Genomic DNA, 24,345 nt, shown 5'->3' with positions numbered 1-24,345 from the left:
AGGCTGGAGTGCAATGGCACAATCTCAGCTCACTGCAGCCTCTGCCTCCTGGGTTCAAGCGATTCTCCTGCCTCAGCTTCTTGAGTAGCTGGGATTACAGGCATGTGCCACCACGTCTGGCTAATTTTTGTATTTTTAGTAAAGATGGGATTTTGCCCTTTGGCCAGGCTGGTCTCGAGCTTCTGACCTCGTGATCTGCCCTCCATGGCCTCCCAAAGTGCTGGGATTACAGGCATGAGTCACCGGGCCCGGCCAGTAGCAGTATCTTTTGATGAGTTGGTATGCTTCCTTTCACCAGGGATGTGAACTCTTAAATACATTGTGCTGGGCATGGTTGTGCACAGCTGTAATCCTAGCCATTAGGGAGGCTGAGGCAGGAGAATTGCTTGAGCCCAGGAGTTTGAGGCCAGCCTAGGCAACATAGTGAGACCCCATCTCTAAAAAAAAAAAAGAAAAGAAATACATTATGTTCCTCTCTTCCCCTCAGGAGCCAAGAAGTACAAAGCAGCATTTGAAACAGCAACTGTCTTTAGTCTGCGTTTTTGGTGTACCCATTCTCTCCTTCCTCATATGGCGTTCAAGCTTTGATCTTTATTTCAGCCTTCTGTTATATGTGAATGCTTTATCTTAAGCCACTTTAAATACTCTTTAGGAATACGTGGGGTACAAAAAGTAAATGTCATCCTATTAGGCCTTAGGTAGCGGACATCAAACCACGGAACAAACAGCTGGGCCAAAGGACTGTTGTGGTAGAAGGGAAGGCATTAAGGAAGTTCTGCCCTCACCTCCCCCTGGAGGAGGAAGCAGAATGGAGGTTCGGCAGGTTTGTAGAAAGATAAGCTGGGATTGCCAACAGCCTTGTTTTGATCTGATAGGTCTTATCTCCTCAGTTCTGGAATGAGTCTTTGCCAACTTCCTCTCTGAAATAGATGTCCCCATCTCAGCCCGACGCAACAGTACTTGCTTCCTGGGAAAAGCTGGGTCCTAAAGACTCCATCCCTCCACACCCTGGCAAGGGAGGAGTTGCATGTCGGGTGTAGCTTATCCCCTCTCCCACCCAGACCACAGTGGGACCCTTGGCTTGCCAGCTGCAGGTCCCATCAGTGGCCAACCACCCCTGAGCTGGTCACCAGTTTCGCAGCGAGCAGCTTGCCTGGCGCTGAGCCTGCAGCAGCCTGAGAACCTGGTCTCTGTCCAGAATCTCAGGGGCAAAGGGAGAGGGCGCACATAGTGGAGTGCTTTGTTTCATTTTATACTCTCCTCTGCTGGATCAAACCCTCCTCAGTATGGCAGAGTAACATTTAACTCCTGACCCATGTGAGCCCCCACGCACTTAACAAAGATGGGCTGTGTCCTGCTTCTGGATTCTGGTCAGGGGCCAGGCAGGGGGGACCTTTCCTGTCCAATGGTCCTCAGTCCTTGAAGGGCCGCACAGCACGGCTCTTGCGTCAGGCGGGAGATGAGGCCAGGACAGAGGAGAACTGGTCTCCATGGAGAACGTGGATGACAGCAAACAGGGTCCTTGGGCTTGGGCATGTGGGATCCACTCATGGCCCACCAGCCCCTCCTGGCTGTGTCCTTGGTGCTGTGTCACAGAACCAGGCCAAGGACATGGGGATGCCGCTCACTTGGGTGCCCCAGAGCAAGGAGGTCACAGCTTGCCTGAAAGTGGCTCCAGCACTCGGCAGGTGCACAGCCATGCAGACAAATCTCGGAGGTCTGTGTCTCTTCCCATCACTGGGGAAAAGGGGACTGGCTACAGGGCGGTCCTCCAGGGCCTTGCCAACTCAGGTGTCTTAGCACAAGTTGGAGGGATCTGTAAGTAGGTTACCAGGGGCTATGAGAGGCTGGGACCCCTTCCTTACTGTTGGCTGCACTGCTAATAGGATTTCTTTTTCTTTTTCTTTTTCTTTTTTTGAGATGGAGTCTTGCTCTGTCCCCAGGCTGGAGTGCAATGGCATGATCTTGGCTCACTTCAACCTCTGCCTCCCAGGTTCAAGTGATTCTCCTGCCTCAGCTTCCTGAGTAGCTGGGATTACAGGCGCACACCACCACGCCCAGCCAATTTTTGTGTTTTTAGTAGAGACAGGGTTTCACCATATTGGTCAGGCAGGTCTTGAACTCCTGACCTCATGATCTGCCCGCCTCAGCCTCCCACAGTGCTGGGATTATAGACATTAGCCCAGCCGCTCGTGGAATTTCATGTTTTCCATACCCTGACCTTCTGTTTGCCTTCAGCCCATGTCATGCCCAGTGAACATTTTTTCCAGAGTGTGATCTTTTACAAAGACAATTTTGAGGGTAAAACTCTTTCGTAGTTCAGTATTGTGCTTAGGATAAAATCGGCCAGGTGCCAGTGGCTCACGCCTATAACCTCAGCGCTTTGGGAGGTCAAGGCAGGAGGATCGCTTGAGGTCAGGAGTTTGAGACCAGCCTGGGCCATATAGCAAGACCCTGTCTCTACTAAAAATAAAAATATTAGCCAAGAGTGGTGGTGCATGCTTGTGGTCCCAGCTACTGGGGAGGCTGAGGCAGGAGGATGACTCGAGCCTGGGATTTCAAGGCTGCAGTGAGCTGTGATGGCGCCACTGCACTCCAGCATGGGCAGAGTGAGACGCTGTCTCTAAATAAATAAATGCAACCTGGAAGGCCCAGTGCCATCTGGGTGCTCCATCTGGAGATGGACATCACCAGCCTTTCTGCAGCGTCATCTCAGGCCGCCAGGGCCTAGACTGGGGTGAAGGAAGTGAGGCACTTGCCTATGGTGTAAAATCTACAGGGACACCAGACAAATTCAGTCCTCAAGATAAATAATGTTTTAATGCAATATGGTTTTGTTTTTTGAGATGGAGTTTCACTCTTGTTGCCCAAGCCTGGGCAATAAGAGTGATGTGATGACATGATCTCAGCTCACTGCAACCTCTGCCTCCTGGGTTCAAACGATCCTCCCACCTCAGCCTCTTGAGTAGCTGGGATTATAGGTGTGTGCCACCATGTCCAGCTAATTTTTTTGTATTTTGAGTAGAGACAGGGTTTCACCATGTTGGTCAGGCTGGTCTTGAACCCCTGACCTCAGGTGATCCACCTGCCTCAGCCTCCCAAAGTGCTGGGATTACAAGCATGAGCCACCACGCTTGGCCTGCAATATGCTTTTTAAAAAATCAAAATTGATGCAAAAAAAATCCACAATGAGCAAAATATCAAAATTTTAACTAACAATCAGGACAACTGAGGCAAATGGAAAAACATGCACCCCTCTATACGTGTTTGTGTGTCATTTTTTTAACGGCTAATTTTTTTCCCAGAGCATTAAAGTAGTTGAAAAAATATTTAAGAATTTAGAAGCTGATGTATTAGAAGTCATAACATTCTAAGTGTAAATGCCAAAACAGTACTTATACTTTTACTAAAATTGAACGTAATTAAAATTAGTTAAGGCTGGATGAGTTTGCTTGGCTGGGCGTGATGGCTCACGCCTGTAATCCCAGCACTTTGGGAGGCTGAGGCAGGTGCATCGCTTAAGGTCAGGAGTTCGAGACCAGCCTGGGCAACATGGTGAAACCCTGTCTTTACTAAAAATACAAAAATTAGCTGGGCGAGGTGGTGTGCCTGTAATCCCAGCTGCACGGGAGGCTGAGACAGGAGAATCACTTGAACCCAGGAGGTGGAGACTGCAGTGAGCCGAGATCGTGCCACCACACTTCAGCCTGGGTGACTGAATGAGAATCCATCTCAAAAAGTTAAAAATAAAAATAAAAATTATTTAAGCTCTTCACTTGATTGACAGAAATCATCAAACTCAGCAATTCTTTTCGCTGAAAACAAGATGAGGCAAAAAAGCAGACTTTGAAAATATTATCCATGAATTTGCTTCCATTAAAGCCAAGAGTACACTATTTTTTTTTTTTTTTTTTGCCTCAGGCTCTGATATGGCTCCGCCCAGTACTGCTGGTTACAGTTATACCAAAGAGCTTTCCTCTGGCTTCTGGAACATTCCACACTCCCCCTTCCCCTCCCAGGGCCTCCCGTAGGCTCTTCCCTCTGCTAGGAAAGCAGCCCTCACTCTGCCTGGCCACCTTCTCTAGTGGGGTGGACGCTTAGCTTTCCTGGCCCCAGCTCAGTTTGAGTTTGGTGTGATGATGCCAGACCCTCCCTCGCAGCTCTGTAAGAACAAGGGTTTGGTCTCTTCGTCACTCTAACCTTAGCAAGGTTATTTAGTGACACTTGTAGCAAGTATTTATCACTCTTGGTTATTTAGAGACATCTCACTCTGTCACCCATGCTGCAGTGCAGTGGCGCCATTACAGCTCACCGTGCTGGGGCAGAGCACAGCAGCCAGTTTAGGGTAAGCAACATCTGACCGCATTCTGTGAAAATGGGACTGGCCACTGGTCCGGGGCAGGACGGGCTTCCAGGTGCTCAGAAGGACAAGCAGGGCCTCACCTTGCAAAGAATGGAAGAGAATCACAGCAGAGCAGTAGCATGAACAAAAACTGCTTTCATTTCATCTCATCCTGAGTCCAGGGAGAGCCGGGACTGCCCCCCATCACTGGCTCCTTGTTCTCAGCCCATCTTGCTTCCCTCCATTTATTCACACAACAAACATCTCTGGGTTGGTATCCTCCAAACGTCACACTTACTTGTTTCATGCCTCAGCCTCCCAAAGTGCTGGGATTACAGGCGTAAGCCACCAGGTCCAGCCAGCAGAGTGGGCTTTTTTGCAGACCCTTAATCAAAGCATTGATCCAGCAACAACAGTGCACTAGGGTAGTCGTGATGCTGAAGGATCAGGAAAGTATGTTTTCTTTCCTCTGTCGCTGGGCAATTTTGTTGAGGGCCGTGCCTCTCAAGAGCTTGAGCTGAGGGGACAGAAATCTGTGGCCTCAAAAGAAACACCCATGTTATGCGTCATGTTTCATGGAATCCTGTTTAAGTGTTAGAAGCAGGAAAGCTCTTCCGGTTCATGTTAGCTATTATTTGTTAAGCCCTCCCTCCCGCCTTCGGGGTGTGACATGAATCTCAGGACCCACCCTCAGCATAGTAGCACAACTGCGCTCTCCAAGAGCAGGGGCCACTTGTAATCTCCTTTATTTTTGTTTGTTAAAAATGCTCTGGCCGAGTGCAGTGGCTCACACCTGTAATCCCAGCACTTTGGGAGGCCAAGGCGGGCTGATCACTAAGTCAGGAGATCGAGACCATCCTGGCTAACATGGTGAAACCTCGTCTCTTCTAAAAATATAAAAAATTAGCTGGGCATGGTGGCATGCGCCTGTAGTCTCACCTACTCGGGAGTCCGAGGCAGGAGAATCGCTTGAACCCAGGAGGCGGAGGTTGCAGTGAGAGGAGATCGTGCCACTGCACTCCAGCCTGGGTGACAGAGCAAGACTCTGTCTCAGAAAAAAAAAGCTTTATTGAAATTTTATTGAGATACAGTTCTCCCCTCTACCTTTTTTTTTTGACAGAGTTTTGCTCTGTTGCTCAGGCTGGAGTGCAGTGGTGTGATCTTGGCTCACTGCGACCTCCACCTCCCGGGTTCAAGTGATTCTCCTGCCTCAGACTCTGGAGTAGCTGAGATTACAGGCACCTGCCACTACGCCCGGCTGACTTTTGTATTTTTAGCAGAAATGGGGTTTTACCATGTTGCCCAGGCTGGTCTCAAACTCCTGATCTTCAGTGATCCACCCGCCCTGCCTCCCAAAGTGCTGTAATCACAGGGGTGAGCCACCGTGCCCAGCCAGTTTTCCCATTTCAAGTAGACAAATCAGTGATTTTTAGTATATTCACAGATGTATGCCACCATCATCATTGTCAATTTTCGAGCATTGTCATTAGGCTCAAAAGAAACCCCACATCTCTTAGCTATCACACCCCAGCCCCCTCACACCCTCCCCCACCCCGGTCCTAGCCTATACAACCGCTAATCTTTCTGTGTCTATAGATTTCCCTAGTCTGGATGTTTCATGTCACTGGAATCATGCGATATGTGGCCTTTTGTGGCTGCTTCTTTCTCTTTGCACGTTTGCAGGCTCATCCGTGTTGTAGCAAGTGTCAGCGATTCCTTCTGTTTATGGCACAGCCAAACAATAGACTGTTGTGTGCATAATCCACGTTTCATCCATCCCTCATCTGCCGATGGACACTTGTGCTGCTTTTGCTTTTTTGGCTCCTTTGAAGCATACTCATATGAACACTCCTCTATGAATTTGTGTGTGGACATGTTTTCATTTCTCTTGGATATACACTCTGGAGGGAGATTTCTGGGTCACATAGTAGAGACCACTTCTTGCTGTCTCTGAAACCCAGGCTTTACCTTGCCCAGCCCTGGCTTCACACCTGGGGGCAGAGAGGCAGAGACCAGCTCCCACACCTGCTGGAGCACTCACCACGTGGTCCCACAGCAGCACACCTTGCCCGCCATCATTGTCTTATGATTGGGGAAACTGAAGCCTAGAGAGATAAAGTGACTTGACTCCATCTGGGGCTGGCCCATGCTCTGAGCTCAGTCATGGCTGGGCTGGATTCTGACTTTATGGGGATCCGAGGTGCTGTCCCCAAGGGCTGAAGGTGCAGGGAACTGGTACCAAGCAGGGCCTGTCACAGGTGAGCTCAGTTCCCTGGTGGCCCGCATGGCTCATCCCAAGCCCTCTCTCCCCACAGGGTGCCTCCGCCAACTGGTGGAATCATCGCCACTTCCAGCACCATGCCAAGCCTAACATCTTCCAGAAGGATCCCGATGTGAACATGCTGCACACGTTCGTCCTGGGCAGATGGCAGCCCATCGAGGTACGACAAAGGGGATGGTGTTGACCTAGGAAGTGTTTGGCCTGAGCGGGGAAAGTAGCCTGGAGGACTGACAGTCAGCCAGGCGGGTCCACGTCTCCTGCCGCGCTGATACCTTTCCCAGGCACCCTGAATAGTTCCGGCTGGAATGTATCTTTCCTAGGCACCTTGAACTGTTCCAGCTGGAATGTATGTGGAATGGTCTCACCTGGAAATACTGGAGGCAGCTCCTTATCAGAATGGTAGATGCCTCCCTCCCACCCATAGGCCAGGAAAGGCATTTTCCAGCTTGTTTCTTCCCAGGTAGAGGGAAACCTTGTTCCAGTTCAGCAGGAAGGCAGGATTTCAGGGCTCAAGCTTGGACACCACCTGACTGGCTCATGTTAAGGAAGCCTTACTCAGGGAACCATGATCCTGTGCATTGGAAGGAGCCTCAGCATGGCTTGGTGCAACTGCTTTACCAGTAGATGAGAAATAGAAGGTCAGCAAGAGGATGGGACACTTTCAGGGTCACGTAATTTTTTTTTTTCTCTGAGACAGAGTCTTGCTCTGTTGCCCAGGCTGGAGTGCAATGGCGTGATCTCGGCTCACTGCAACCTCTGCCTCCTGGGTTCAAGCAATTCTCCTGCCTCAGCCTCCTGAGTAGCTGGAATTATGGCGTGTGCTACCACCTTGGGCTAATTTTTGTGCTTTTAGTAGAGACAGGGATTCACCATGTTGGCCAGGCTGGTCTCGAACCCCTGACCTCATGATCTTCCTGCCTTGGCCTCCCAAAGTGCTGGGATTATAGGCGTCAGCCACCGTGCCCAGCTGAGAAGGTCATGTAATTTAGTGGCCAGTCTAGGGTGAGGCCGCAGACCTTTTACTGCTAAGCCATTGCCTTCCATTTACTATGCTGTCTTATTTTCGTATTAGTTCTTTGTATTGCTGCAAATATAGAACACACTTGGTATAAACTTTTAAACGGTATAGAAATATCCAGAATTTAAAAGTGAGTCTCAACCTGGGCAACACAGTGAGACCTGTCTCTCCAAAAAGTATATATTTTTAAATTAGCCAGGCATGATGGCGAGTGCCTACCCCCAGTTACTGGGGAGGCTGAGGTGGGAGGATCCCTTGAGCTGAGCCCAGCAGGCTGAGGCTACAGTGAGCTGTGATCACACCACTGTATTTCAGCCTGGTTGACAGAGCAAGTCCTGTCTCAAAAAAAAAAAAAAAAAAGTGAGTCTCTCATACCTCCCCTTTGCTTCAAATTTTATGCCCTTGAGGGTAACCACTTAGTTAACAAGATGCTATATCATCTTCTAGATATTTTTATGTGTGTATAAACATACATATATGTGTTTCTTTACAAACAAAAATTTTAGGCCAGCTGTGGTGGCTCACACCTGTAATCCCAGTACTATGGGAGGCTGAGGTGGGAGGATTGCTTGACCCCAGGAGTTCAAGACCAGCCTGGGCCACATAATGAGACCCCGTCTCTGCAAAAAATACAAAAGATTAGCCAGGTGTAGTGGTGTGCGACTATGGTTCCAGGTACAGGAATCACTTGAGCCTGGGAGGTCAAGGCTGCGGTGAGCTACGATTGCACCACTGCACTCCAGACAAAAGAGCGAGACTGAGTTAAAAAATAAAAAGAAAAAAACAAAAAAATTTCCACCTTGTATCCTGCAACTTGCCACCTCTGTGAATGTGGACGCCCTTCTCCCAGTCTATATAGACAGGTCTCATCTTCCTGTAGCCATATGGTATTCTGTTATATTTCTGAACCAAAACAGAACCTACATTATTTTATAAGGCAGAAAAATTGCCTGTTAGTAATTCATAATTTCTTTTGCATAAAAGCCCCACCAATGTGTTTAAAAAATGTTCTTATTTAATACATTTTTAGTAGAGACAGGGTTTCACTATATTGGCCAGGCTGATCTCGAACTCCTGACCCTGTGATCTGCCTGCCTTTAGAGTAAAGCCTCTATGTCAGGGTGAAATTTCCAAGAAAAAAAATATGCATGCGCTGCTTTTTGGAAATACATTAATGATGAAAATGAAAGTTTAGAAGATGCTTGTTGCTTTTATGCAGATCTTAAGAGCCACAAAACCATGGATAGAGTAGGGTTCAATCAGCATTTGCTAAGTGAGGCCAATTTTCCCTCACTAAAGCGTGGTGTCATGAGTGAAGTGGTATTCCTGACAGCGTTGGCGCCTAAGGCTTGGAACAAGGCAAGGAGACAGCCTGGTTCCCTTGTTTGTACTCCCCGTTCTGATTTCATTTCCACCTGTGAGAATATCTGAGCAGAAACATGGATTTTCTGTGACATGGCCAATTTGCAGGAAATTAGCCATGGTTCTGTACTTTGGAAGCCTCTCTGGGCTGCCAGGGATTCTATTTTCTGCCAAAGTGCATGCCATTGTTATTCTTCTAGGAAACAGTTTGGCAGCTGTGATCGGAGGTGTCTAGATAATGGAACTGATGAACTTGGGGCCTTCTGATAAGCGGGGACAAAGGCTTCGCTTTGTCGGGGAGGCTTTGTGGTGTGAAGCCGTCAGCTGTCATGACAGCTGTTCTCTGTGTCTCTAACAAAGACAGTCCAGTCCCACCGGCTGCACTGGCAAGAAAGGCATCTTTCCTGTGCGTGGTGCCAGCAAGTCTCTCCTTTCCCACACCTTCTCACCCCCGACGCTTCTGCAATGCTGGCTTTGGGGCAGGAGGCAGGAGTGGGAGGCTGTGGGGATCTGGTTGTCCAGTTACCAATGGCATTTGGAAGTCCGCGGTGAGTACTACGGTTTTCCGTGGAAATCCCCCTCTCTCTCACTCATGGGGAAAGAGTCAGTGCTTCCCAGGTTCCTGGCCGACCTGTGCTCTGGCTCTCATGGGACCCGGCTGCCCTGGAAGGAGCTCTTGTCTCTTGACTGAAGTGACAGTGGGTCTGATGGAACTTATCACATGCCAGTCCCACGTGCCACAGCAGGGCCAGGTGGGGGTGGCCAGGCCTCAGGGTCTCAAGCCACCATAACAGTCTCCAGAGCAAGGACACCAGCCAGGGCTCCTATCTCTAGGCACAGATAAGCAAAGCTGCCCAGTCAGGTGGCTCCCAGAACGCAGCACTGTGAACAGCGTGGGCTAGGCAGTAAAGCCCTTTTCCTTGTTTTCTGCCTTTTGGTCTTTTTTTTTTTTTTAAGATGGAGTCTCACACTGCTGCCTGGGCTGGAGTGCACTGGTGTGATCTCCGCTCATTGCAACCTCTGCCTCCTGGGTTCAAGCCATTCTCCTGCCTTAGCCTCCCAAGTAGCTGGGATTACAGGCACACACCGCCACACCCAGCTAATCCTTGTATTTTTAGTAGAGACGGGTTTCACCATGTTGGCCAGGCTGGTGTCCAGCTCCTGACCTCAAGCGACCCGCCCGCCTCAGCCTCCCGAAGTGCTGGGGTTACAGTCATGAGCCACTGCACCTGGCAAGGTCTGTATTTCTATATATGTCTTATGGATGTTTCTTTTAAAACACAATCCTTTTACATTTTATATTTTTGTCATCATGATTGCAGGTTCTGCAGTACTCAGGAAAGCAGTTGATATTCGGGTAGTTATGTTAATTTTCTTTTTGTTTTTTGTTTGCATGGCCTTGCCGTGAATGGGGTCGTTCTCTTTTGTCCTGCTAGTGTCCACTTATGTCTCTTCATGATTCTAGTTGTGTTTCAGTTGATTCTTTTGAGCTTCCCGGGTAGATGATCATATTCTAGAAAATAATGAAAACAGTCTCTCCTTTCCTTTTTTTCTTTCCTTCCTTCCTTTCTTCCTTCCTTTTTTCTTTCTTCTTTCCCTCCCTCCCTCCCTCCTCCCTCCTTCTTTCCCTCCTTCCCTCCTTCCTTCCCTCCCTCCTTCCTTCCTTCCTTCCTTCCTTCCTTCCTTCCTTCCTTCCTTCTTTTCTTCCTTCCTTCCTTCCTTCCTTCCTTCCTTCCTTCTTTTCTTCCTTCCTTCCTTCTTTCCTCCTCCCTCCTCCCTCGCTCCCTCCTGCCACCTCTGTGGCTCTGCTTGTCCGAAGCTAAGCCCTGGGCTTCCTGCTTCAGGCGAACTTCATGAACAGGCCAAAGCCACCCGTCCTGCCTTGGGACACCCATGCCACCTTTGCAGGGACCTTAGATGGGGACCTTGCCATTCTGCTCCTGCTGGGGAGGCCGTGTCGTCTGCTTCTCTCCGTCTGTGAGTTTGCAGGTTCCCAGAGGCAGAGACTGGGCTTTGGGACAGCTCCCCTCCCCCCACCCTTTACGGACAAGGAAGTCCCTTGTCATTCCTCAGACATTTTGTTCCAAAGCTGAAAGGTCCCCTCCACATGGCCTGGTGTCCCCTGGGCCCTCATCCAAGCCTGGCCTTGTGGTGCATGGAGAGACCGAGGACAGGAGAGTCAGCCCTGCCACCGGGGCTGGCTGTCCTCCCTCCCTTGCCCCTGGCGGCCCTCCCCTCCTTGCCCCTGGCCACCCTCCCCCGCTTGCCCCTAGCCTGCATCTCCGGCTACCAGCCGCAGCCTAGGAACCCGCTGTCCCTGGTGACAGGGAGGTCCGTGTGTGCCACCATCTCCTTCTTGGGGTCTGGCCATACGCCACCCACACCTTGCCCGCAGCCCAGCCGGGTGAGAGTTGTGTGTGTCTTCCTTGCCTCCTGGGCTTTCTCTGTGTGTGTGACAGACATTCCTCAGGAAGAGGAGAGCTTTGGGGTCCTCCACTCCCCACATCTGGGGCTCTGAGCCCCCAGTTGGGAAGAAGCGTGACTCCTGTTGAGTGAGTCTGTGGGCTGGGCACCACCGTGAGCATTACTTAGTCCTTGCTTAACTCGTGAGGCGGGAGCTATCATCGACCCCTTTCATGGATGGAACAACTAAGGCCAAGAGACATGAAGTGACTTGTTCAGGGTAACAGCCAAGAAGAGGTCACACCACTGTCCAAACCCAAACTGTTTAACTGCGAATCACAGCTTCAGAGTCCTGGGGGCCCTTGGGGAATGCGTTAGTTGGGTAGCCCAGCTTTCCGATAAATGAAACAGCCAGGCACTCACCCCCAGCTTGGTACGCTCTAAAATACTTCTCCCTCCCTTCCCTGCTCCCAAGACTTAAGTGACAAAGCGCTGGCAGAGAACCAAGCGTGGGAAAGATGAGAGCCCGAGGGGACGGGTGCCCTGTGGGACAGATGTGGTGGCGAGGCGCTCTTGGCCGGAGCAGAGGCACTGCACACCAAGGCTGGGCTGTAAGCCTGCACCCTGGCCTCTGGGAGAAGCTTCCAGTGGAACCCAGGGGCCTGTTCTGTGGGCCACTGCAGGCCCCAGAGACTGGCACCTTGGGGGCACTGTCCCCAGTGCTGGCTCCTCCAGTGCCGCCGTCCACTGGAGACCCATGAAAGGCTCCTCCAAGGCACCCCTGGCTCAGACCTCTCCACAGCCAGCCTCAGCCCTGGCCCTAATGATAGTCTTCCTGCAAGTGGCCGTGCTTTCTGGGAATGAGTGAGCTCCTGGCCAAGGCTCAGGAGGCCACACAGAACAAAGGGACTCACTGCTTCTGGGGTTCTTCAGCCGGGTGTGCTGTGACCATGGCCATTGGTGCCAAGATGCAAGCCTGGGGGCAGGATGGACCTGGGTCCCACCCACGGCCTCTTGCCTCAGGAATCCATGCTCTCCCTGTGATTTGGACAATCACTTCCCTCTGTGTTCGCACCTGGATGATGTGGCGCTGGCCTGGGCACCATCCTCTGTAACTCACTTTGACCTCCTGACTGCAGAAAGCAGAACTGGAGACTATTGGAGGAGGCAACTCTGGCCTTTGGATCCAGGAGTATGGGGAGGGTGATGGGCAGTGTCCTGGGATCAGCGCTTGGCACTTATGCCCGCGTTCTCATTGGCTCCTCTTACCAAGTACTGATTCGGATGCCAGACAAGGCTCAGCAAGGCTAAGCGACTCACACAGTCTCAGCCCGGGTGAGAGGCTGAATCAGATCAAGCGCATCTGCTGGGTCCAAGCTCACCCTCCCCACACTGCAAGCAAGAGGAGCAGGTGCCACTCAGTGAGCGGCTTCTTATGGTTTCAGTCCCAAAAGAGCAGGGTGGGCTGGTTCCTAGGGGCTGGACAGTGGAACTAAGGGCTCCAGAGATCCTCTGGGGCCATGGTTCCTATGCCTGGCTCACACGGAGTGGTCTGAGCGGCTTTGGACAATGACGATGCCCAGGACCCAGGCTAGCCCTCCTCCATCACAGCCTCTGGGCATCAGGCTGCCCAAGGTGCGGGCTCTGATGGGGAAGGAACCAGTGCCCTCGTGGGGACCTCGGGTAGCCAGATGTGACCTGAGGAGTCTGTGCCGTGGCCCACTCTGCTCTGTCCTCAAGGTTAGGCTCCAGCTGGGGGGAGTGATTCACTTTTGGAAATTACATGGAGGCTCCAGGGAGATAGATGCTCCCAGCCTCATGACCAGCAGCAATTCTGGGGCCATTACCTAGCTTCTCCTTGCCGCTGTGGGCTCTGGGAGCTCTCCATGGCGACCTAGGATCTTCCCTGGGTGCTCATGCCCCACCGAGAGTGGCTCTGTTGCGCATTCATTCAACAAACATTTATTTAGTGCCTGTCACATGGGCTCAGAGTCAGCTCTTTGGGTTCTGATTCCAGCCAGGGCTACTTCCTGTGGCCTTGGGCTGCGGCTTAACGCTGAGCCTCAGCCTCAGAAGCGCCGGCCTTGTGGAGGATTGATGCCACTGGGCCAGCACTTAGCTAGGGCTGAGGAAGAGTTGGCCGCTGCTGGCTGCAGCATGGGGAGCCCAGAGGGCTGGAGGGGCCCCAGGCTTGGTGGGCCCATGGTGCAGATTGACAGAGATGGTGGCTGAGCAGAGAGAAGGGATGGTGGCTGCAGGGTGGGTCAGGGAGCATGGGAGGCTGGGAGCCGAGGCTGCTGGGTGCTCATGATCTCTCCTCTCTCCTCAGTACGGCAAGAAGAAGCTGAAATACCTGCCCTACAATCACCAGCACGAATACTTCTTCCTGAGTGAGTGCTCGGTGCCCAGAAACCATTCCCGAGCCCTCCCCTCCCCCCAGAGTGGCGTCTCTCTCCCTCCTACCTGCCACCCTTTGCAGATCCACAAAGGGACACTAAACTTGTTAGAAATGGGGGCCATAGCAGCCTTCCCCTGCAGACCCCCTGAGCCCATGTTACAGGCCAGGCGGGGACACAGAAGCTCAGAGAGTCCCAGGGGTGGTGCACGGGAGCCTCAGGGGCTCCCAGCCTTCTCTGCAGTCCCTGGGGCCCCAGCCGCTTCTGCCCATGTCTGCAAGGCTGGCCCCTACATTCGGTGCTGGGCCCAAGTTCCCCCAACCTTCTGGCACAGGCAGGGCGGGATGGATGCCTCTAAGCTCCTGTCTCTCTCCTGCAGTTGGGCCGCCGCTGCTCATCCCCGTGTATTTCCAGTACCAGATCTTCACGACCATGATCTCCCGCAAGGACTGGGTGGTGAGTCGGGGGCACAGCTGGCTTGGCGTGGGCAGGGGGGTGACTGGCACAGGTGGACCAGGGGTCCTATGCTGCCTCCCTGTGTGTCTCGGTGTAGCCTGCGGGGCCCGAGGCATCTTCTCCCTGGGGTAGCGGCCTTGTTGCTCTCAGGAAAGGACTCCCTCTGGGGCCACCAGGAGCCAGTCCTAAAGATCTCTACTTTCAGCCAGGTATGGTGGCTCATGCCTGTAATCCCAGCACTTTGGGAGGCCAAGGTGGGTGGATCACGAGGTCAGGAGTTCAAGACCAGCCTGGCCAACGTAGTGAAACCCAGTCTCTACTAAAAATACAAAAAATTAGTCGGGCATGGTGGCGCATGCCTGTTGTCCCAGCTACTCAGGAGGCTGAGGCAGGAGAATTGCTTGAATCCGGGAGGTGGAGGTTGCTGTGAGCCGAGATCTCACCGCTGCACTCCAGCTTGGGTAACAGAGTGAGACTTCATCTCAAAAACAAGCAAACAAACCAAACAAAAAACTGTCCGTATTTATTTATTTATTGAGACAGAGTCTTGCTGTGTCACCCAGGCGGGAGTGCAGTGGTGTGATCTTGGTCACTGCAAACTCCACCTCCTGGGTTCAAGCGATTCTGTGCCTCAGCCTCCCAAGGACCTGGGATTGTAGGCGTCGGCCACCACGCCCAGCTAAATTTTGTATTTGTAGTAGAGATGGGGTTTTTCCATGTTGGCCAGGCTGGTCTCGAACTCCTGACCTCAAGTGATCTGCCCACCTCCCAAGTGCTGGAATTACAGGCATGAGCCACCATGCCCGGCCTATTTTTTAATTTTCTTTTCTCTTTATCCAAAGCAGATACTTGAAAATTTTCCTTTTTTAAAATAGGGACATCAGTCATATTGCTTTGGGGGCCATTGTAATGACATCATCTTTACTAGTTATATCTGCAATGACCCTATTTCCAAATAAGGTCATATTCTGAGGTAGTGCGGCTGAGGACTCCAACATGTGATTTTTGGGGGGACACAGTTCAACTCAAAACAATAGGCTTACAGAGTCTCCTGATTTTCTTTCTCCTGAGAGAGAAAGGCCCCGGCAGCAGGGCTGACCAGCGTGGTGCAGGAGGCGGGCGCTTGGCTTTCTGTAGATGTACAGTCCCAATTCTGTGTAAGACCATAATATGCCCACGACGGAGCTATCACCACAGTCAGAGTGGGGTTCACAGTGACAGGGATGTGGTGCCTCCCCTTGGGAGAGAACAGATGAGGATATAGTTGCTCAGTATGTATCGCTGGTGGGTTTTTTTGTTTGTCTTTGAGATGGAGTCTTGCTCTGTTTCCCAGGCTAGAGTACAGTGGCACGATCTCAGCTCACTGCAACCTCCACCTCCTAGGTCAAGTGATTCTCCTACCTCAGCCTCCTGAGTAGCTGGGACTGCAGATGCCTGCCACCACACCCGGCTAATTTTTATATTTTTAGTAGAGGCAGGCTTTCACCATTTTGGCCAGACTGGTCTTGAACTCCTGACCTCAGGTGATATGCCTGCCTTGGCCTCTCAAAGTGCTGGGATTACAGGTGTGAGACACTGCGTCTGGCCAATTTCACACGTGAAGATATTGTGCCTTGCCAAAGGTGACACCCACTAGAGGGGTGGCCTTGATGCCAGGTCCTGTACTCTCCCCCACAGCCCAGCCCGTTCTATCTCCTTCTCATACCAATACCTCATATTCGTAGATCATTTTAAAGGCTTCAAAGCACCTGGTCTTACATTGTCTCATTGAAATTACCGGCAAAGGGGTCGAGCCTATGATCCTGCCAGGAGGGCCCAGGCTGGGGCTGGAGCGGATGGGGGTGGTGGGGGAAGAGGAAGGACTCTGGAAGCCTCTGCCAGCCTTGTCCTGGTAGAGCCTGTACATTTGTACATGCCCGATTCCAGGACGTGCTATTGCCTCAAAAGCCAGCATTTCGTCAGTTTTTGCCATGTTCCAGGAACGGGGAGCCTGCCACCTGATGTCATTTAACCCTGTTTCACTGACGAGGTCTGTGAACACTAAAGTGTCGGAGAGACCCACCCAAAGTTTCTGGATCAGCTCTGAGGCCAGAATCTGAACTGAACGCAGATCTCCCCACCTGCCGCAGCTGCCCTTTCCATCGGGCTCCCCTGGCTCCCTCGGAAGAGTCACCGGAGCCTGCTGTGCTGGGCAGGTGGCGCTGTGGGGGGTTGTTTCTCATCAGTTTTTATGGCAGGTGTATGTAAATACATATAACTTTTTTGTTGGTTTTTTACCTGTGCTTGTTCCCTAAGGAACAAAGCATTAAACAGGAAAAGAAATCACACTATGTTCCTAAAAGGGCATGGCAGAGCGGACGGGTGATGAACCCCCGGGGCTTTGAGGGCCAGGAGCGCACCTATGACGTGCAGCACTGGTTCTCAGCAGAGCTGTTCTGCCCTTTGGCAGTATCTAGAGACACTTTTTTTTTTTTTTTTTTTTTCTGAGACGGAATCTCACTCTGTTGCCAGGCTGGAGTGCAGTGGCCCGATCTCCACTCACTGCAACCTCTGCCTCCTGGGTTCAAGCAATTCTCCTGCCTCAACCTCCTAAGTTGCTGGGACTATAGGCACCCACCACCATGCCCAGCTAATTTTTGCATTTTTAGTAGCAACGGGGTTTCACCATGTTAGCCAGGCTGGTCTCAATCTCTTGAACTTGTGATCCGCCCCACCTTGGTCTCCTAAAGTGCTGGGATTATAGGCGTGAAGACACTTTTGATTGTCACAACAGATGCCAGGAGGAGGGTGCCCCTGGCATCTGGTGAGCATCTAGCCAGGATGGTACCAAGCACCCTGCCGTGCCCTGGAGAACCTCCCAGGACAACAAGCAGCCTGTCCCAGGTGCCAATAGCGTGGAGTTGGGGGACCCTGGCTTAGAGGAAAGAGGTGATAAACCCTTAGAACTGAAGAAGGCTTCCTGGCGTGGAGGGGGTGGGGGGATGGGGGCGTTTACACTCTCTGGCAAATTCCCTGGATCCTGGGATGCTTCCACTACTCACCTTCTGGGAACCTTGCTGTATCCGACACCACTGGCCACGCCCTCTTGTAGTTCTTTCTGTTGGCTTCCAGGTCCCCACCTCTGCTGACTTCCCCCAACCCCCTCACTCCATCCTTCTAGCTGCTCCTGCTCCCTTGAGCTCCCTGCCCCTGAAACTGGCAGTCTCTGAGTAGTATTTCTCTCTACATTCAAAAAAAGTCCAGGCCCGGCATAGTGGCCCACACCTGTGATCTCAGTGAGTACTTTTCGACGCCGAGGTGGGCGGGATTACTTGAAGCTTGGAGTCTGGGACCAGCCTGAACAACATGGCAAAACCCTGTCTCTGCAAAAAGCTGGGCATGGTGATATGTGCCTGTAGTTCAGCTACTTGGGAGGCTGAGGAAGGAGGATGGCTTGAGCCAGGAGTTTGAGGCTGCAGTGACCTGTTATCACACTACTGCACTCAAGCCTGGACAACAGAGCGAGACCCTGTCTCTTAAAAATAAAAGCCAGGTGAGGTGGCTCACGCCTGTAATGCCAGCACTTTGGGAGGCCGAGGCAGGTGAATCACGAGGTCAGGAGATTGAGACCAGCCTGGCCAACGTGATGAAACCCCATCTCTATTAAAAATACAAAAAATTAGCCAGGCGTGGTGGCAGACCCCTGTAATCCCAGTTACTCGGGAGGCTGAGGCACTAGAATCACTTGAGCCCCGGAGGTGGAGGTTGCAGTGAACTGAGACCGAAATGCAGCACTCCAGCCTGGGCAACAGAGCAAGACTCCATCTCAAGAAAAATAAAAAAAAAAAAAAGTAAAAATTGGGCTGGGGGTGGTGATTCACACCTGTAATCCTAACACTTTGGGAGGCCAAGGCTGGAGGATCACTTGAGCACAGGTGTTCCAGACAAGCCTGGGCAACTACGTGAGACCTCATCTCTCCTTTTTTTTTAATATAAAGAAAATATAAACCTTTTTTTTTAAAAGAGATGGGATTTCTCTATGTTTGTCAAGCTGGTCTTGAACTCCTGACCTCAGGTGATCCACCTGCCTTGGCCTCCCAAAGTGCTGAGATTACAGGCATGAGCCACCACACCCAGCGTGAGACCCCCATCTCTATTTAAAAAAAAAAATTAGCCAGGTGTGGTGGTCCCAGCTACACAGGAGGCTGAAGTGAAAGGATCCCTTGAGCCCGGGAGAGAGTCATGATTGCACCACTGCACCCCAGCCTGGGCAATAAAGCAAGACCCCGTCTCAAAAAAAAAAATCCATAAGCACATCCTCATTCTGTTTCCATACATGTGTAGATACACTGCACACTACTGCAGCACACGCAGAATAGAAGAAGGTCATGGAAAGTGGGAGCAGCACTGGCTACATCTGCCTCCCGATGGCCCCTTAAAGGCAGTGTCATTGGAATGTGAGGTCCTGCCCTCGGCCACTGCTGGCCCCGAGGCCATCTCCAGCCCCTCCTGAGTGCTCCCTCCTCCTTTCCTATTCAGCTGCTGGCACCTGATCCCTGATTACCCAGGACCAGCCTAGACCCACAGCCAAGCAGGCACAAATGCAGCCAGCTTGGCCTCTGACAGTTCTGGAATCTGTCACCTCCTTGTCAGCGCCGTGGGTCCTGGTGTAGGCCTCTGTCGTTTCGTGTCCGAGCCACTGGAATAAGCTCCTAGTCTCCCCCTCTCCAGTGGGTGAGGATTTATTTTAAGACCCAAATGTGACCTTGTTCTTCAGTCATTTGAAGTGAGTCAGGGTAGTCCCTTGGCCTCACCTTCCACCTTGGACACCTGCGCTGAGCCTGTGGCACGTGTCACTGTACCTAAACTCACGGCAGGATGAGTGCCCTGGCAGAGGGAACAGGCCATGCAGAAGCCCCAAGGGAGGGAGGGACTGTCCAGGACAACAAGGCAGCTGCTGGATCAGAGGGCTGAGTAAAGACAGGTTCTCCACCCCATGAGGCTCCGTGGGTGACTGGGTGGGATGGGGGCTTTAGTAGGGGAGAGACGAGATCTGCTTAGAGCAAAGGCCACTCTGGTTGCCAGAGCCATGAGGACTAGCAGGAGACCGTGGGAGGCTGCTGCTGTGGTCCAGTTGAGACAGGACTTGGATGGCAGTGGACAGGGACAGAGCCATGGCGTCACCCTCCCAATATGTGAGAGAGGACGTCCAAGCTGCGCCCTTGATACCACTCCATCCAGGGGCAGGGAGGAGAGCAGAGTGGAAGGACACAGGACGACAGCATGGTGTGGGGAGGGCAGCCTGTCTGCTGCGAGAGCCCTGAGCCAGGGACAATGGTGCCTCTGACCTTTCCCGCAAGCCCTCTACCCTGCTGGAAGGAGAGGCCAGGAGGAGACCCAGGTGCTGAGGAGCAGAGACAGGACTGGGGGATGGTTGGGGACCTGACCCAGGGTTGGGGGTGTGCCTTCAGAATTGCCCCTGCCCCACTCAAGGGCTGCTGACCCCCACCGCAACCCCTCAGCAGGAGAGCATAGTCCACTTCCTGATGCTAAAACACTCAGCATTCCGCTAGAAACAAAGGCAGCCACGCAAACCCCAAGCAAACAGGTGGTGTGTCTTTGCTCAACGCATTTCAATGGACTGGGGTCCAGCTTCTAGAGGCCTGAGTGTGAGGTGTGTGCACATCTGGGGAGGGTACACGGGGCAGGGTCAGGGGAGAGGGCAGGCTGCTTCTAACCCTGTCCTTTCCCGCAGGACCTGGTCTGGGCCGTCAGCTACTACACCCGGTTCTTCATCACCTACATCCCTTTCTATGGCATCCTGGGAGCCCTCCTTTTCCTCAGCTTCGTCAGGTGCCTGGGCTTGGCTGGTTCTTCCCCGGGCCGTCCACTGGCACCGATGGGGGCTTTGGCATGTGAAGAGGCTCCGACCGCTCTGCTTTCCCCAGGGACCTCCCGTCCTGGCCCCTCGGCAGGGGGAGCTGTCCTGGACCGGTTGGGAGGGTGGATCTGTTCCCACCATGGTTGGCGTTCCCCTCCCCACCCCCGCCCGACCCCGGCGGCCCCTGCGCTGAGCTGTGCTCTCTTGCAGGTTCCTGGAGAGCCACTGGTTTGTGTGGGTCACACAGATGAACCACATTGTCATGGAGATTGACCAAGAGCCCTACCGTGACTGGTTCAGTAGCCAGGTAAGGGAGGCAGGGCTGGTCACCAGAGCTGCGCGAAGCCTGGTCCCCATGTCCATGTCCTGGCCCCAGATGCTCCACACCAGCTGCCCCAGGGCTGTGCTGTGCCTGTGTCCTTCTGCTGGGTGCTTCAGGGCTAAGCATGAAGGGGTAGCAGGAGTCCCGGAGGGACAGGTGGGGCATCTGAGTGGGCTGAAGCCGCCAGGCAGGATGGTATGATGTGGAGGGGTGGCCTGGAGACCCTGGGTAAGGCTGGGCCCCCAGGGAATGAGGCCAGGCCCTGGAGCTTTCCATGGGTGTCCCCTGACACTCATCCCCTCCCCTGACAGCTGTCAGCCACCTGCAACGTGGAGCAGTCCTTCTTCAACGACTGGTTCAGCGGACACCTTAACTTCCAGATCGAGCACCAGTGAGCGAGGGGCTTTGGGGGAGACGGGGAGGTCCATGGCGGGAGGGAAGTGGCCACTACTCCCATCTGGGCAGAGCGCAGTATGTGGGGGCCACCTCTTTGTCCCCCTGGCAAGGTCCCTGCGCCATCTAGAGCAAGCCTCCCTCACTGGCCCCGCTGAGGTCAGGAGAGGGGATTCCCTGCACCATCTCCCCGAGGGACATCCTGTGCCCCTCGTCCTGTGCCACTTGGTCATAGTGATAACTACCTCCCTCCACATGGGACTGGGCTTCGTAGTTCCAGAGCCTGCATGCGCACCTCGTGACCCTGTGAGGCTAGCAAGGCAGGGCTACGAAGCTTGTCTAGAACATCGGCCAAGGGACTGCCCCTGCTGCCCCTTGGTGTCACCCTGTTTCCTGGGCTGGAGTGTAGTGGCGCCTTTTTAGTCGCCACAGCCTCGAACACCTGGGCTAAACCATCCTGCCACCTCAGCCTCCTGAGTAGCTGGGACTACAGGTGGACGCCACCATGCCCAGCTAATTTTTTCATATTTTTCCACTTTATTTATTTATTTATTTTTGAAACAGAGCCTCTCTCTGTTCCCCAGGTTGGAGTGCAGTGGCGCAATCTTGGCTCACTGCAACCTCTGCTTCCCGGGTACAAGCAATTCTCTCACCTCAGCCTCCCACATAACTGGGATTACAGGCATGCACCACCACGCTTGGCTAATTTTTCTATTTTTAGTAGAGATGGGATTTCGCCATGTTGGCCGGGCTGGTCTCAAACTCCTGGCCTTGGCCGGGTGTGGTGGCTCACACCTGTAATCCAAGCACTTTGGAGGCCAAGGCGGGCGGATCACCTGAGGTCGGGAGTTCAAGACCAGCCTGACCAACATGGTGACACCCCGTCTTAAAAAATATATATATATGTATATATATATACATATATACACATATGTATATGTGTGTGTGTATATATATATATATATATATATATATATATATATAAAACAAATCAAACTCCTGGCCTCAAGTAATCCACCCACCTTGGCCTCCCAAAGTGCTGGGATTATAGGCATGAGCCACCGGCCCCCACCTCACTGTCTCTTTTCCTAGCATTCCCTGGCTATTTCATTTCTTTTTTGAAAAACATGACACTAGGGCCACCCAATATCTTCCCCACTCCGTAGAGCACAAACACCATTCTGCTCATAGAAGGCTGCACATGCCCTCCACACACGGGGCACCCCAGTGGGCACACAGGGGGAGCCACACGTCAAGCCTGATCCTGGCTGTGGACAGGGTCTCCGAGGGCCCCAGCCAGCGTCTTCCCCGGGCGGTGGGAGGAGGCCGGAGCAGCACCCACCTCTGGGGTCCTCACTCTCTGCCCGTGCTCCTCAGCCTCTTCCCCACCATGCCCCGGCACAACCTCCACAAGGTCGCCCCACTGGTAAAGTCTCTGTGTGCCAAGCATGGCATCGACTACCAGGAGAAGCCGCTGCTGAGGGCCCTGCTGGACATCATCAGGTGAGGAGGTGGGAGTCCACGGGCGCTGGGCCCTGGGATCGCCCGCGGTGCACAAGAGGGGCTGGGTCTTCCTGGCACAGTCCCCCACCAGGGCGCCTGCCTGACTCCTGAGCCTGGGTCAGGCTTTACGGGCTTTTCTCCCTGGGCTGCAGGAAGACCGTCTCTTTCTGCATGGGGTTCCCGGTGGGCTTTGGGCTGGCAGCCCTCCAGGCCCAGTGGTGGTGTGGTTAGGTCTGAGGGGAGGTACCTGACCCCCTAATCATGGCCCTCTCAGCCCTTGTGCTCCCTGGGGCTGGCCCCCATCCTGGTCCCTGACCCTAGTCCTTCTCCCTCTTTGCAGGTCCCTAAAGAAGTCCGGGGAGCTGTGGCTGGATGCCTACCTCCACAAATGAAGCCACAGCCCTCAGGACACCGCAGGGAAGGGGCGCAGGTGGAGTGATGGCCAAAGGAAGGGTGGGCTTTTGTTCTGAGGGGGGTCCAAGAGGCTGACTACATGCCGCTCACAGACAACAATTGGGTCTTTCTCCCTTTCTCTCCTTTTTCCCTTCATGTCTCCCCACAGCACCCCACCTACCTGGGGCCTGCCAGCCATCAACCAGGGTCCTCCCAGTGCCTCCCGGTCCCTTCTTCCAAGGAGCAGAGAGAGAGGTAGCCACAGGGGGTGGCTCTGTCCCACCTCCACTCTGCTCCTAAATGTGGGAGGAGAGCAGCGGCCCATGAGTCTGGTCTGTGAGCCCCCCTGCAGCCTGGTCACTAGGCCTCCCCCTCCCCACTTTGGTTCTTCAGATGCTCTTGGGGCTCATGGGGGCAGGTCCTAGTCGGCCAGGGGCCCTGACCCTCTGGGCCCCGCTTCCCTCTCCCTGACGGCCACCATTGGTCCGCCCTTTCATAAAGAGGCCTGCTTTGTGCTTGGCCTCCCTCCAGCAGCCAGGATCAGTACCCAGGGCCTCTCTTAAGATGTCCAGGGCCCTGGGTCTGAGGGCACAGCCAGCCCAGACCTCGGGCCCTGGAAGAGTCCTCCACCCCATCACTAGAGCGGTCTGAGCCTGGGCTTTCACAGGCCAGTTCCACCGTCTCCCCAGCTTGAGCTTGTGACCTTGGGACCAAAGCAGGAGTCCCTTGTCCCTTGTGGCTCAGCAGAGGCAGTGACCAGGTTCAGGGAGGGGCCAGCTGGCCTGGAGGCTCAGCCCTGCCCCACAGCTTGTCCTGGAGGATTCTGGAGCAATCTGACCCTTCTCCAAATGCTCCGGTACCAGCTGGGCGGTGCTAGCCAATTCCTGGCCATTTGGCTCCAGGGGATGTTGGCCCTGCAGGCTGCGGGAGGGTGCTGGAGCTGGGGGGTCTCGTCCCAGCCCCTCCCCTTCTCGGGGCTGCTGTGTGGACGGCACTCCCTCAGGACCCTTCTATGTGTACCTGCCTTTACTGTGTTTAACCTTTTGCTCCAGGATGCATTCTGATAGGAGGGGCGGCAGGGCCGGGCCTTGTGACAATCTGCCTTTCACCACATGGCCTGGCCTTGGTGACCCTGACAGGGAGGGCCTGGAAGGCAGAGCGGGAGGGAGTTTCAGGTGGAGGCTGCCCTGAGGGGCTGGGGAGGGGGGTACCTCAAGAGGACCAGGCTGGAGCAGAGAAGAGGAGGAGGTGGGGGCTGGAGGAGCTGGTAGCTGAGGGAACGGGCAAGTGAGAGGGGAGGGGGGAAGTCCTGGGGGAAGTACTGAGCTGCTGTTAGCGTCTAACCCACTAATCAGTTCTTAGATTCAGGGGAGGGGAGGGCACCAACAACTCAGAATGGGGGCCTTTGGGAGGGCACCTAGTGCCCCCAGCTCTAACCAGCCAGGAAGGACTAACATCTAAGCCTCTGGGTTGCCATGTCATGGCATGCCCTCAGCTACTATATGCCCCGCCCCCCGCAGAGACAGGATGAGCCCATAGGGAACCGATCATAATGTCTATCATGTTGCTTCCCCACCCCTACGTTTTTTGAAATAAAACAAGTAATTTTATTCTCA

The 24,345-nt window shown here is 53.4% G+C and overlaps 1 protein-coding gene across 1 annotated transcript in view; it reads left to right on the top strand.

Moving 5' to 3' along the window:
- Positions 1 to 24,345, top strand: part of FADS2 (fatty acid desaturase 2) — a 37,662-nt gene extending 13,317 nt beyond the window's left edge. Inside the window, exons 5-12 of the mRNA XM_032283168.1 lie at positions 6,658 to 6,783; positions 13,736 to 13,796; positions 14,182 to 14,258; positions 19,993 to 20,090; positions 20,329 to 20,425; positions 20,752 to 20,831; positions 22,211 to 22,336; positions 22,677 to 24,345. Of these exons, the coding sequence (XP_032139059.1) occupies positions 6,658 to 6,783; positions 13,736 to 13,796; positions 14,182 to 14,258; positions 19,993 to 20,090; positions 20,329 to 20,425; positions 20,752 to 20,831; positions 22,211 to 22,336; positions 22,677 to 22,728 (717 nt within the window). The 3' untranslated portion in view covers positions 22,729 to 24,345. The remainder of the gene's footprint in view (positions 1 to 6,657; positions 6,784 to 13,735; positions 13,797 to 14,181; positions 14,259 to 19,992; positions 20,091 to 20,328; positions 20,426 to 20,751; positions 20,832 to 22,210; positions 22,337 to 22,676) is intronic.

Source organism: Sapajus apella, unplaced genomic scaffold (assembly GCF_009761245.1).
Source record: "Sapajus apella isolate SASKATOON/1434 unplaced genomic scaffold, GSC_monkey_1.0 scaffold14, whole genome shotgun sequence".
NCBI lineage: Eukaryota > Metazoa > Chordata > Mammalia > Primates > Cebidae > Sapajus > Sapajus apella.
The sequence above is the reverse complement of the archived record's forward strand: the minus strand, read 5'-3'. Positions and strand labels throughout refer to the sequence as shown.